Here is a 13,276-nt window from a genome sequence, read left to right on the forward strand (position 1 = left end):
GAGGTTGGATTATAGGCTATAGGCTATCCAGTTGCCTAAATTTGGTCTCATAGCTCCAGCTGCGTGTTCACCCTTTTACTACTGGAATATGCAGACAAATGGTTAGAAATAACACTGAATTCTTGACACATTTCAAATTTGTTATTAAATTCTGGAGGTTTCTGCCCTGGGAAATTAGGCACTGGATGGTGATTAGGCAGTGGATGGTGGTATTTATTAATTTTTAAACTAAGGTTTCATTTTCGCTATATGCAACCACTGAATATCACAAGGAAGCCAAATAACAGTTATTTGGAGCAGTCACTTGCCTAATCAATGTCACTGTATCTCCGCTTCCTGATCTGCTCTGTGTATGTGATGCTTGTATGCGCTTAAGGTGAGAGAATGCCTCTGAAACACTTTGAGCACTTAGGAAAACCAGCATTTTATCAGCCTTGTATATAAGCCAGGGAAGTTACCAACCTCATTTGTTTTTAAAGTAACTTGCTAAAGTTACTTTAAATTTAAATGGTTGTAAATTGTTTTAAAAGATGTGTTTTTAAATTTGTATATTTGTTTTTAATGTTTCTAGTTACTGTAAACCGCCCAGAGAGCTTCGGCTATGGGGTGGTATAGAAATACAATAAGCAAACAAACAAATATTTTACTAAGCAGGCTTGCAAGATCTCTCTGTTCACGAGCCTGCTTGGTTTCCTTGCCAGCTGTGGAGAATTGCCTTCCTCTGTAGACAGCATGAAACCACAGCAGGCTGCCAGAGGACAGGCAGAGTGATCAGTCCCACATCCATTTCATTTACCTATGGTGACCAGGCAAACAATTGATAAGGCTGTGCTATATAAATACTCAGCTGTCATTTTTCATCTAAATCACCAAGGCAGTCACAATGGAATGGGAAGCTATATCTCTGTTGCAAGGTAGCTGGATGGTGACCATTGAGCATTTTTATGGCTGTTCTGCTTTTAACTTTTCTCTCTGCACTTTAATTTTTTTATGGCTTCTTTCTTGTTTTAGTTGTCAAATTGTTTATAGAATTATTGCTAATTGTTTTAACCTTTATTAACCACCACTAGGGCTCACGGAGAAAAGATGGGCTACACATGTTTTAAATTTAATAGTTTCAGCTTCCACAATTATTCTATAGATTTTGCAAAAAATGCAGCAAAGTTCTTAATTTTATTATCTAAACACTTGAGTGGTAGGAAACCAAGGCATCTTAATGAACAAGGTATGAATTTTACACATCAAAACACATAACATATGTTTAAATAAAATAAGCCTTACATCGTGGTGTTTCCAAAGTGACTTTCTGTGAGATACAGTGAAGAGAGTGATGCCAACCTAAAGTGATAGGATAGAAGATAAAGTAAGCTTTCTGATACTATCTTCCTTCAAGCTTCATCCAAAAGAATTAACCTTCAAAGGGTCCAAACTACGACACAAGAGATATCACAATTTAATCTCTCAAAGATAATTTCTAAAAGTAGCTACTGAGGGAGGGGGGGCAATTTGGAGCAAGGCCACAGTGTTGGGGGGCACCACCCTTTGACCCTGCACCAGTTACTTAATACAGAGTGCCTCCACCCAGCTTATAGCGCTTTTATTCTGGTGCCTGTGAATCCTCTCCACAGCTAACAGAAGTTCTAGAAAGGGGGTGGGGTGGGAAAAGGTTAATCCCCTTTTTTCTGACCCCAGTCCAAAATATTCCTCTTCCCCCAAGCTGCTTTTAAAAAAAGACAGCAGGAGTTGCAATCATGGCTCTCATGTGTCGCATCTTGTTTGACCCAGATATTATTTTTATTTAAAAGCATTTATAAACCATTTAATATTTCAAAAAAACTCTTAATGAGCATTAAATTAGGCATATCACATCTCATATATGGACTTAGGGAGCCAGTGTGGTGTAGTGGTTAAGGTGTTGGATTACGACCTCGAATCCCCACACAGCCATGAAGCTCACTGGGTGACCTTGGGCCAGTCACTGCCTCTCAGCCTCATGAAAACCCTACTCATAGGGTCGCCATAAGTCGGAATCGACTTGAAGGCAGTACACACAAATATGGACTTAAGTCATATTCATTACAATGGGAGAAAGTTAATGACGTACACTATCTTTATCACTGAAAATCAATGGAATTTAAGAGTGCTTAACTTTGATCTATGTATTCTAAGAAATTGTTTGCCACTATATACGTTTAAAAAATGTCTTCATTTGTTATTCATTCAGTAACGAATGTATACTGTTATATGAAGAAAATAACCAGGTAAGAGACTTGTTGATTTAGATTCCCCCTTACTCTGGGCATGCTTTGTGTCTCCTGTGCTTTATTCTGCCGCCTTCTAGAAAATGTTTGATCATAAGGCTACAATAGTAATATAATCTTACTAATATTTCTTTGTGTTGCTTTCAAAGTTAGGTCTTAATTGATAATACAAACAGCCAAAGAAATCTAGAACACAGAACACATGAATGCACACATACTTTCCGACAATGGCTGTAGATGTAGCCTTCTACGTCGACACTAACAGCACTAGTACATTCGTCCAGAATTGCAAACTGGGGTTTATGGTAAAACAATCTGGCCATCTGCAATGCAAAAGGAAATGCAACTGATCTAACACATGATCCCATAGCCTACTGTTCATATACATCTTTACAACATTACACTAGGACTAATTTTTGCATACATGAAAACCTTTTAATTAAATCACATAAATGTATCACATTATATGGAAGAGGTATTTAAACTATAGCACTGCTATACAAATCTGAATTCATCCTGTGATCCTCATGCTCTGAAGGGGGCATCAGTCTCCGTATGGTCTTTGCATGTGGCACTTGAGGAAGAAAGCTATTTATGTTTAGAATAAGCAGATTCTCTTAAGCTTCATTTTGCCTTCCAAAAGAAAATAGATGCAATAGTTTTTGTTCTATAGAAGATTCAAGGGAAGAGCCATAGCTCAGTAGCAGAGCACATGTTTTGCATTTAGAACCAAGGTGGGGAACATATGCCCCTTGATCTTTTACTGGACTACAGCTCCCATCATCCCTGATCATTGGCTGTGCTCACTGAGGCTAATGAGTATGTATGGAGCCTAACAACATCTGGAGGGCCACAGGTCCTAGGTTCCATCTGCAGCTAAAAGGATGAGAGAGCAGGTGATGGATAGGACCCTGGAGAGGCACTGCCAGTCAGGGTAAATACTGGGCTAGATGCTCAAATTGTCTGATCTGGAATAAGAAATCTTATCAAATTATCATTATTTTAGAAATGCCAAAATGAGCTCGTTTAGCCTTTTTTATTTAACTGTTCTCATTAGCAGGCATGGTAAAATATTTTGCTCATATTTAATACTGGGCAACAGTTTGTGCCTATCCTCAGTTAAAAGGGGTGCTGGAAAATGTAAACACTTGATAAAATGACAGTGTAAAGACTACATACGGCCATCCTCTGTTTTTCTCCTCCACTCAGAACATCCATCCAGTCCTGAACACTATCCCAGCCTCCTTCACGCTCCAGGATCTGACCCAACTGGACATTATCCAAATACTCTTTTAACACCTGGAAGCAAAACAGTATAGATCAACAGGCTTGCAAAAGTACTTGCTTGATTATTTGTTTCGGTTTATCCATTATTCCCACCCCCTAAAGGTGTTGGGAATGTAAGATCAAAATGTTTTATTGCATTCTAAACAATGCCAAACACTGAAGCAAGCTGGAGCAAATACTTTCACTGCTATCCACCCCTGGCTCTGAAGTTTAATGTAAGTTTATACTATTCATTATGCAAAACCTCTTACAGTAATTCTAAAAATATGACATTATACATGGCTGAAATGGCCTGATGGGCCAAATGGGGTGGGTCTGGTGGGCGAAGTCTGCCCCATGGGCCAGAGTGCCATAGAGCTTTACCATATTGCAATTTCAAGAAAATTAGTTGCATGAATTGGCCTTGGATTCAATCAAATAAGGCTTACTTAAGGGAAAGAAACATAACATACCTATACTGTCAAACACTGTGTAAAGCCTGTAATGTTGTTGCCATTTCTAACTATTAACTAGTTTTTTTCATTTAAGAATGTACCCTCTTGTTTTTACTACAAAAGATAATCTGTACCAATTTGGAAAATTCTTTTACCTGATCAGAGATTCCTTTCTTTCTCTGGTCTTCTGTGGTATCTGGATAGATTACTTGGTCTCTGAGAGTTCCAAGTGTCATATATGGTCTCTGAAAGTAAATTGCTAAGGATCAGGAAATTTTTACATACATTTATTTATTTATTTATTTATTTATTTATATATTATACTTGTATACCGCCCCATAGCCAAGCTCTCTGGACAGTTTACAGTAACTAAAAACATTAAAACAAATATAATTTAAAACAGATCTTATAAAAACAATTTAAACCACAATTTAAAATGTAAACAGTATAAACATGCTATAAAAAACAAGAAATGCCAGATGCTATGGGGGTTTGCTTTACCTGAGGAACATAAAACAACTTTCCTCTCTCAGGCTTAGTCAGACAGCCACCAAACAGGGGCCACAACTGCAACAGGAAAACAGAAATGATAAAATTCAGTAAGTTGTGGTTTTCCTGGTTTTGCCATTAAAAGTATTCTTATTTCTGTGTTTACTTACCTCACCAAGGACACGGAAAAGAGAACTCTTTCCACACCCATTTGGCCCACAAATCAGAACATTTGCTCCAGATCGTACCTGGAACACAAATCAGGGCAGCATGCATTTAAATATTTTGAAAACAAACTATGCACAATATGGGTATCTACTCTCGTGTGTGTCAGCTCATCCTATTAAATTATCCAGGTCTCTCTAATCTGTGAATAAATATATAATTTACTAAACTGTTTTTCCATAATGTTCTTTCACGCACAAGCCCTCAGAATGGAAAACTTCTGAAAGGGAAGTCTTGAAACACACCAAATGATTTTCCAATCACTTAAAAAAAAACCCATAGGGTTCCTTTAAGCTACAAAGTCAAATTCCTATGGACAAACTCAGGTTCAAGAATTGTGTGCCTTTGTTTCTTTATTATTTTGATGTTTAGTTAAACTGTAAAAGCTAGAAACTACTCAGCTAGAAATTTGGGAATACAAGAAATTGCAGAAAACAATCAAACTAAGACTGCTTATCTAAGCAAACTTACTGAGAAGTAAATACCATTAAACTGAGTGAAGCAAACTACTGAGTAAACATGCTTAGGACCAATTTGCACGAAGAGGAGGCCTACATGATAAAATAAATTTGTTTAATTTCCCATCTCATAATATTCAGGACTATTCTACATGTTTAAGAGAGTTTATGAATTCCCATGTGATAATAGTTTCACTTTTCAATTAACCTAAAGTGACATCTAGTAGTTTATAGTTTGTATAAATCATGAGTCCAATGCGCACATACTCCCTGTGATTTTACTGGTGGGGCAGATTTGCACATGAGACTTGCACATGCATGAAGGTGCCACCAACACTTGTAGTCAACAAAAACCTGTTAAACATGCTGAAACACTATTAAGAACCACATGAACTAGGCTATAACGTTAAAACTAAGGAGACTATGAGTTGCCCACATGGATTCCTGGTCAGTATTATTCTATTCTCATATTTTGGTAAGCAAGTTTAGATTTTATACCTGCCTACTGAAAACTATGGATATGAGCCAAAGTTTGTATGAGCAGAAGGCTGGCTGTATGAGGATCTTTCCATTCCTCCCTGCCCTTCCACAGCCCCCCAAAAAGCCTTCCTAGTGGGTCAAAGGGCCTTCCTGACCAGTATGGTCTGTGTTAAGTGGGCTACATTAGGAGAGGAGAAATCAGCCAGAATCAGGCAGAGCTCTGCTAGTGCAATTTTTGGCAATTTTTGCTTCCCAACACAGCCTCTCTCCCCGCCACAGACCATCCTGTTGAGGAGGGAACCCTGATCTTCCAGAGATGTTTTTCAGGAGGAGGGGATGAGAAACATTGTTTCCCTCAAGCAGATGTTGGATGCATCCCATTATTACATGTCATGACATACCTCAAAGTTGAGATCTTTAATCAACATATCACCATTTGGTGTTGCCAATGGAACATGATCAAACCTTCAGGAAAAAAGACACCATCATCAATACTAAGAGGCCATACTTTCTGAATTAGTACAACATAACAAGATCTCCCCCCCAAAAAATATTAAGATGCTTGTGACATAGCAATACTACAAAACAAAACACAGTAGCAGGTGATATAAAGCGGTACTAACTACACTTTCAATCACTTTCTGATATGCAGTGTCCTCCACGTAACAAATATATTATATGGACAAGCATGGACCTATTCCATCCTGTTTTATACTTTCATTATTAATACCCATATCTAGAGAAAAGGTTCTTGGTGCCAAGAGATTAAAATATGTAAATATCTAATCCAGAGCTTGGAAAAGTTACTTTTTTGAACTACAACTGCCATCAGCCCCAGCCAGCATGGCCGCTGAATTGGGCTGATGGGAGTTGTAGTTCAAAAAAGTAACTTTTCCAAGCTCTGATCTAATCAGGGCAATAAAAAGGTTGGCCATGCAAAGCTGCCTTATACCAAGTCTGATCATTGGTTGGTCTTTCCTAGCACTGCATATTCTAACATGTAGCAGCAGCTCTCCCAAGATCTCAGGCCATACACATTATTCAAGCTTGAATAATCTGCACTCAAATTCTACTTTGGTATAGTCTTACAAGGTTAATCTTGTGTGTGTGTGTGTGCCACAGCATATCAGAATAGGAATGCTGAAATCTTTCTTTACACAGTGGCTCTTTTTGCTCCTATATTATGATGAGCTAAGCCAATGTTAGCTCAGAACAAACCTTGGCTACAGCTTATGGTTAGTGTGTGCTTAACCAGAAGCCCTGGTTTGCATAACAAAGTAAGCAAAATATTGGTTTAGCTCAGCACAGCACAGTGGAAATGAATAGATCTGGGGAAGAGCAAAATGGCTGTGGGCTCCTCTCCAGGAACTTGCACATTTACGCAGTCCTGGTAAGCTACAGTTTGGCTTACCGTGAAGTAGGCCAGTGTTGAATTAAAAACAGCATTGTAAAAGCTAGAACTGAAGGCTAATGAGAAAGATCTAATAAGAAATTAGATACTATACATACTTGATAATATGATCTGCTATGACAATTTGTCCAGTGCCAGGAATCAGTGGGACAGCTTGTTCTAGTTCTGAATCTTAAATGAAAAAGAAACGCACCCATTAGAAAGTGGACAGATGAGATCATGAGTTAAAATATGCATTAAGTTTGTCAGTTACCCTTTTCTTGTGCTAGCATAGTCCGCTGATATTTGCCACTGTTTAACTCCCTCAGAACTTGCATTAATTCTGTAATACGAGCTGTGAACCTAAAATTAAATATATGTATATTAAACTGAAATGACATTAAGATTTTTTCTTCAATAACTAAAGTGTTTCAAAGAAACAAATGAAATAACCAAAATTGCTTAAAATGAAGGTGCAATAATGCAAATAAGTCATTTTTACATATTAGGCTAGTTCACATATCACATTAAACCTTAACTAAAAACAAACTATGGTTGGATATGAACAAGCAGCACCATATTCTTGGTCCATTCCTCCCTGGTCCTGACATGGAGTTGGGACACAACCTAGAATCTGGCTTGTCAAGACATCTGAACCCAGGCTCATGGATTCTTTCTCCCAAACAAACCACAAGCAGAAAGACACAATCCGCTGGGCTGGGGTGAGTTGGATGCCGTGGATCCCCAACTATGCCAGACTGTGCCAGCAGCATCCCTCCACCATTGCTGAGCCATGATGCTGACGTGGATTTAGAAAATATAAGTTCAGCATAAAAACTTGTGTTAACCAACTTAGGGTTTTTTCCCACAACAGTGCCGCCAGGAGCTTGCTGGCACTGCTGGGGGTCTGCTGGGGACAACCAGCCTGGCGGATGGAGGGCTGGCAGAAGCCCTCAAAACAGGGCGGTCCAGGGTCATGGTGGGGGAGGAGCTGTGGGGGACTTACACAAGATCCTCCTTGCATTCAGGCGCCTCCCCCCAGGTCCCAATTCCCTTGCAAAGTCCACCGGCCAAAAGGCCAGCCCAGTAAAATTATTTTCTGAAATTTCCATTCTGGCCTACAGGGAGTGCTTACTCCCCAGGAGGCCTGTTCGTGGGAGCTGCTGCTTCCCGTCCAGCTCGTGCATGTGGCTCCCAACGCAGCTGGCATTCAGCCAGGCTGGAAGTGCAGCAAGAGCTTTCAGCAGTGTGCACTGTCACACTGCACGTTCATATTAAATCACAGCTTGTTTTTAACTATCGGTTAAAGGTGATGTGTGAACCAGGCCATTATGACTGACACAATTTTAAAGCCAGGCCAGAATGACTGACACAGTTTTCAAGCAATTTCCCCCCACAAATCACAATGTTAATTCAATTTCTTGACTTCCCTGGATCAGGGATCATGAGCACTAAAAAACTGGAAGCATATGGCAGAAGATTGACTGTAATCAGAAAATGCAGAAAGGGCTTTGCATTTTATTTACTGAACTGAATTTATAAAAGTATTTATATATCACCAGTTCATACAATGTAACAAGGTAGTGTACAGCAATATATACAATAAAATATAAAACACCATAAAAACAATTCAAAATGAACAATAAAATGACTGGCTGATTAAAAAAATTAAAAGACAGTTGCACTGGTCTGTCTACATTTTCCATAAATGATCTTCCAAACCTTGTTAAAAGCAAATATTACAACAGACATGTATTTCATTGTTTTGGATAAATATTTATTCTTTTAATAAACTTACTGCATTAGAGACAGAAAGGTTAAACGTAAAATACTAGAGCAGTCAAAACAGAAGCAGTATCCTAGAACTGGAGAAGTCATTGGACAGATGTGATTAAGTCATTAAGGCAGATTTTGGTTGTTACCAAGGAGAGTAAGCTAGGGTTTATTTTATGAAGACATCTATACATTTATTGTGAATAGTATGAAAAAAAGATTACTGATCTTACCCAGCCAATCGTGTCATTTCACGACCTGCCAGAACTATCCTGCCAAGAGCTTGAGACATTCTCAGTAACATTCTTCCACTTTGGTAGTAATCCTTAAAGTAACAAAAATGGAGGGTTGCTCATGAGTGAGCTAGCAAAATGCATGCCATGAACTATAACAGATCTCAGGAGCTTATTACTTACCTCCAAAAGTTCTGCATGGGTACTATTCTGATGGCGAGGATGAGACAGGTTCAAAAATGGACGGCTCACAACCAGATAGCCAACTACAGTAGCAAGGTCTAAAAGATTTAAAAAAAAAGTTTATTTCAAAGTTAGCTATAAATAAAAGGCGACAATGATTTTAAAATATATATTAACCAAAGACTCAGACGGTAGTAACATGCAACTCTATTCTTTATTACTTATCAAACCCACCTGCTACTCTTACTCTGGTTAAGTTTACAGGTTAAATAGTGGTTTGGATCCAACAACATACAAGTGGAACAACACTTGTGCAAAGGGTTTTTTCCATCCTCCCCTTTCTGATTACAGCCCCCTGAAAAGGCACTTCCAGGGCTGGAGTGAACCCTCTGGAATAGTGTGGAATGTCAGATGAGAGTGCTGCTGCAGAGGAGTAAATTATCTGTGGGAATGGGGTTGGGGGAGACCTTGCTCAAGCAAAGTGCTCTTTGCCTTGTATAAGGCCCTTTTGGATTCAAGCTAGCCAGTGGCAATGACAGTACAGGTTTTGGGGGAAGAAGTAAAAGGGGTCCCACTCCACCAAATTAGGAGGGGCAAGGCTGGCTTACAAAGGGAGTGAATTGACATATGACCATCTAAACCAGCATTACCCAACCTTTTTCGACCCAACGCCCCTTTGCAAAATCTTTTTGTGCCCAATGCCACCCTCAGATTACGTATATGCCAATGCAGATATAGTTGTTTCTTATTTCACAAATCCTAAAAACGTAAGTAAAAAGTAATTAAGTCCACACAGTATGAACCAGTAGAATACACTGTGTTACTTAACAACAAACTCATTCAGTTTACCGGCATTGTTTTGTTAAACAAGTTCATTTAAACATCACAGAAAAAATGGGTAGCGAGTGTGTCCTATTCCTGAAGAAAACCAGCGAATAACTGACTGTCTGCGTTACCCGTTTGCACACAGCACTCATCCGTTGGAAGAATGCGCCCTCCACCAATACACCCAGCTTATCAAACACTCTCTCGCGATTGGTTCTAACATCCCTCAAGACAGCATTGGAACATTACCTAGTGCCGGGGCGTGGTTAATATCCCCATTCCTTGATATGACACTGGCCGCTATTCAGAATTTCTTTACTAAAGAGCACACGCTATTTATAGTGTTATTTCCATGAATTGAGACTAGTAAATACATTCTAACTGGGGACAAAACAGTTTAAAAATTAATGATTTGTGTATTAAATAAAATTAAACTTAAATGCTTCAACTGTTGCATCAGACCGCCAAATGTCAACGCCCCCCTAATGAACCCAAAAGCCCCCCTAAAGTTTGTAGTCATGCCAATGCCCCCCTGAAAGGCTGTAACGCCCCCCAGGGGGGCACTACTGCCCATGTTGGGAATCGCTAATCTAGACCAAAGGGTGCCTGTAAGATCACTGAGCCTAGAGTCTAAAATTACCTAACTGCACCACTGAAGCCAGCAAGCGGACAGTGGGGTTATGGTACTTCATACACCAATGCAACCTATTTTTCCTCTGGTAGGATTATCACCAGGGCCAGTTCCAAACGGCAGCCAAGTTGGGCACTGGCCCGAGGGCCCCGCAGCTCTAGGAGCCCCTGGGGGGCCCCTGAGGGGCCCTGCGCTCTCCTTCCGTGATCCTACGGATCGCAAGACAAGCTTCCGAGCCACCCGCCATCCCCCGTGCTTCACCTACCTTTCACCTACCATGCCATCAAGCAAGATGGCGGCAAAGGCTTCAGTCCCTTATGGAAACCTCGGCTGCCATCTTTATTGATGGCAACCCTGCGCGAACAGCAGAGAAAGGTAGGTGAAGCGCGGGGGATGGTGGGGAATGGCGGGCAGTTCGGAAGCTCGTCTTGCAATCCACAGGATCGCGGAAGCAGAGGGGCCCGGGGCAGGCTAATACCCAAGGGCCCCCACATTCCTGGAGCCGGCCCTGATTATCACACAGGTCTGTGGCAGAATTTAAAAAAGTTATCCACACTTACATTTGGCAACGATGGTATCTATAAAGCCCATAGTAAACCGGAACAAAATGAAATTGTGCAAGTGCTCTACCTAGTGAAATTTAAAAAAGGAGGGTGGATTATGTCAATACATTCCATATATTTAAACAAATCAGTCGCTCTGAAAATCAAGTCTGATTCTTTGTCAAATCAATATCAAAGCATAGGAACTTTAAGCAAACAAGTGTACTGAAGTGAAGCTACTGAAGGAAGAAAAGAGCTAGATTTTGCCGTTTGGTATTTAACCATAGAGAAAGGAATGTTAACATCAAAATAATAATAATAATGAGAAGAAATAAGAAATAAATAATACCCTCAGGAAGAACAAAGCTCAGTGTACCTGATGTGAAGACCTGGGTCTAAAAAGAGTTAATTCTAGCAAGCCTATTAGGCAAAAGTAAGAAAAAAATCTTGTATGTTATATATTTTAATTTATTTTAATGTTTTTGTGATTTTACTGTTGACAATTTTATTATGTACGTGTTTGATTTTATTTTGTAAGCTGCCCTGAGTGCCCTATTTTAGGGTAGAACGGCGGAATAGAAATATTTTTTAAAAAATAAATAAAAATCCTTGTACCTTGTAGGTATAGGACCAGACTGTAAATCCCACTTTGTTCAATGGGCATGTTTAGAATTAGCAAGGGAGCAAGCCAAACCTGAAATGGGATCCACCAGGATGAGAGGAGTTTGGAATAGGCAAATCTCCATCTGAGTCTGGGCTCAGCGGGACTACACCGGCTGAAGTCCCTCATCCCAATTAGGGTGGGGCTCAGCAAACGCTAGCTGAGCCGAGGCTGTGGACAGTCAGGAGAAAGTTACACTGGCACGGTTTACCCTGGCATAAATTATGCTGGCTTCCTTTAGTTTGGATTGCTCTGCTCGTGTGTTCTGGATAATAGCCACTGCCTTTTAAGATTTAGGGGACAACTACATCAGACTCCCATCTTTCAGAGTGAGTCACTACTAAACAACAGTAAAGCAATGGGATGGCAATGAGGAGCACAATTTCTTACAGAACAGTGAAGGGTGGGTGCAGAACATTTCCTTACCTTGCTGCTTTCTCCCCAGCTAGGCTCATTTCCATTCTTAAAGCCCAGCTGAGAGAAAAACAGCTGGTGGAGGAGGAAGCAGGAGGCAGGAAAAAGGTCCCATGCCCCCACTCGTGCTTTCACTGGAACCCCCCCCCCAGTCAATTTACACTTGAAGACACAAGTCTACCACTGTCTTGCCCAGTTCTGCCCTTATTCCAATGTAATGCCAACATCCCTGAAGCTTTAAAAAAGAAAATCTCATAAATTTACACCAAAATGAAGGCCACACTATCCAAGTGATGAAGACCCACTACAATTCTGTTTATACTTCTGCGGAAAATGTAACCCTATCTTAAACCTTGCTAAATCCTTTGGATTCAAAGTCACCAAGCAACTACTGCTTCATAACATCCATTTGTCTCCACGACCCTGGGTGGGTCACTAAATCAAACAGGGGCTATACAAAATGAGTGCTTCACCAACTGTGTCCTTTTTAGTGATTGAAAGTGTTGGACTAGAACATGGAAGACTAAGGTTCAAACCCCCACTCAGCCAGGAAGCTCACTGGGTGACCTTGGCCTAGTCACCATCTCTCAGCTTTGTTGTTATGTGCCTTCAAGTCAATTACGACTTATGGCGACCGTATGAATCAGTGACCTCCAAGAGCATCTGTCATGAACCACCCTGTTCAGATCTTGGAAGTTCAGGTCTGAGGCTTCTTTTATGGAATCAATGCATCTCTTGTTTGGCCTTCCTCTTTTTCTACTCCCTGATGTTTTTCCCAGCATTATTATCTTTTCTAATGAATCATGTCTTCTCATGATGTGTCCAAAGTATGATAACCTCAGTTTCATCATTTTAGCTTCTAGTGACAGTTCTGGTTTAATTTGTTCTAACACCCAATTATTTGTCTTTTTTGTAGTCCATGGTATGCACAAAGCTGTCCTCCAACACCACATTTCAAATGAGTTGATTTTTCTCTTAACCGCTTCTTTC

General features: G+C 40.1%; 1 protein-coding gene across 2 annotated transcripts in view; it reads right to left on the reverse strand.

Annotated features, from left to right (window-relative positions):
- Nucleotides 1–13,276, reverse strand: part of ABCD3 (ATP binding cassette subfamily D member 3) — a 54,214-nt gene that overhangs the window by 3,070 nt on the left and 37,868 nt on the right. For both annotated transcript variants that reach the window (XM_061638202.1, XM_061638201.1), the window contains exons 11-22: nucleotides 11,230–11,299; nucleotides 9,214–9,311; nucleotides 9,031–9,122; nucleotides 7,299–7,387; nucleotides 7,144–7,216; nucleotides 6,036–6,099; nucleotides 4,642–4,719; nucleotides 4,484–4,549; nucleotides 4,138–4,227; nucleotides 3,441–3,560; nucleotides 2,480–2,584; nucleotides 1,282–1,338 (exon numbers count right to left, since the gene is read on the reverse strand). In XM_061638202.1, the coding sequence (XP_061494186.1) occupies nucleotides 1,282–1,338; nucleotides 2,480–2,584; nucleotides 3,441–3,560; nucleotides 4,138–4,227; nucleotides 4,484–4,549; nucleotides 4,642–4,719; nucleotides 6,036–6,099; nucleotides 7,144–7,216; nucleotides 7,299–7,387; nucleotides 9,031–9,122; nucleotides 9,214–9,311; nucleotides 11,230–11,299 (1,002 nt within the window). The remainder of the gene's footprint in view (nucleotides 1–1,281; nucleotides 1,339–2,479; nucleotides 2,585–3,440; nucleotides 3,561–4,137; nucleotides 4,228–4,483; nucleotides 4,550–4,641; nucleotides 4,720–6,035; nucleotides 6,100–7,143; nucleotides 7,217–7,298; nucleotides 7,388–9,030; nucleotides 9,123–9,213; nucleotides 9,312–11,229; nucleotides 11,300–13,276) is intronic.

This window comes from Rhineura floridana, chromosome 8, assembly GCF_030035675.1.
Source record: "Rhineura floridana isolate rRhiFlo1 chromosome 8, rRhiFlo1.hap2, whole genome shotgun sequence".
In the NCBI taxonomy this organism is placed as follows: domain Eukaryota; kingdom Metazoa; phylum Chordata; class Lepidosauria; order Squamata; family Rhineuridae; genus Rhineura; species Rhineura floridana.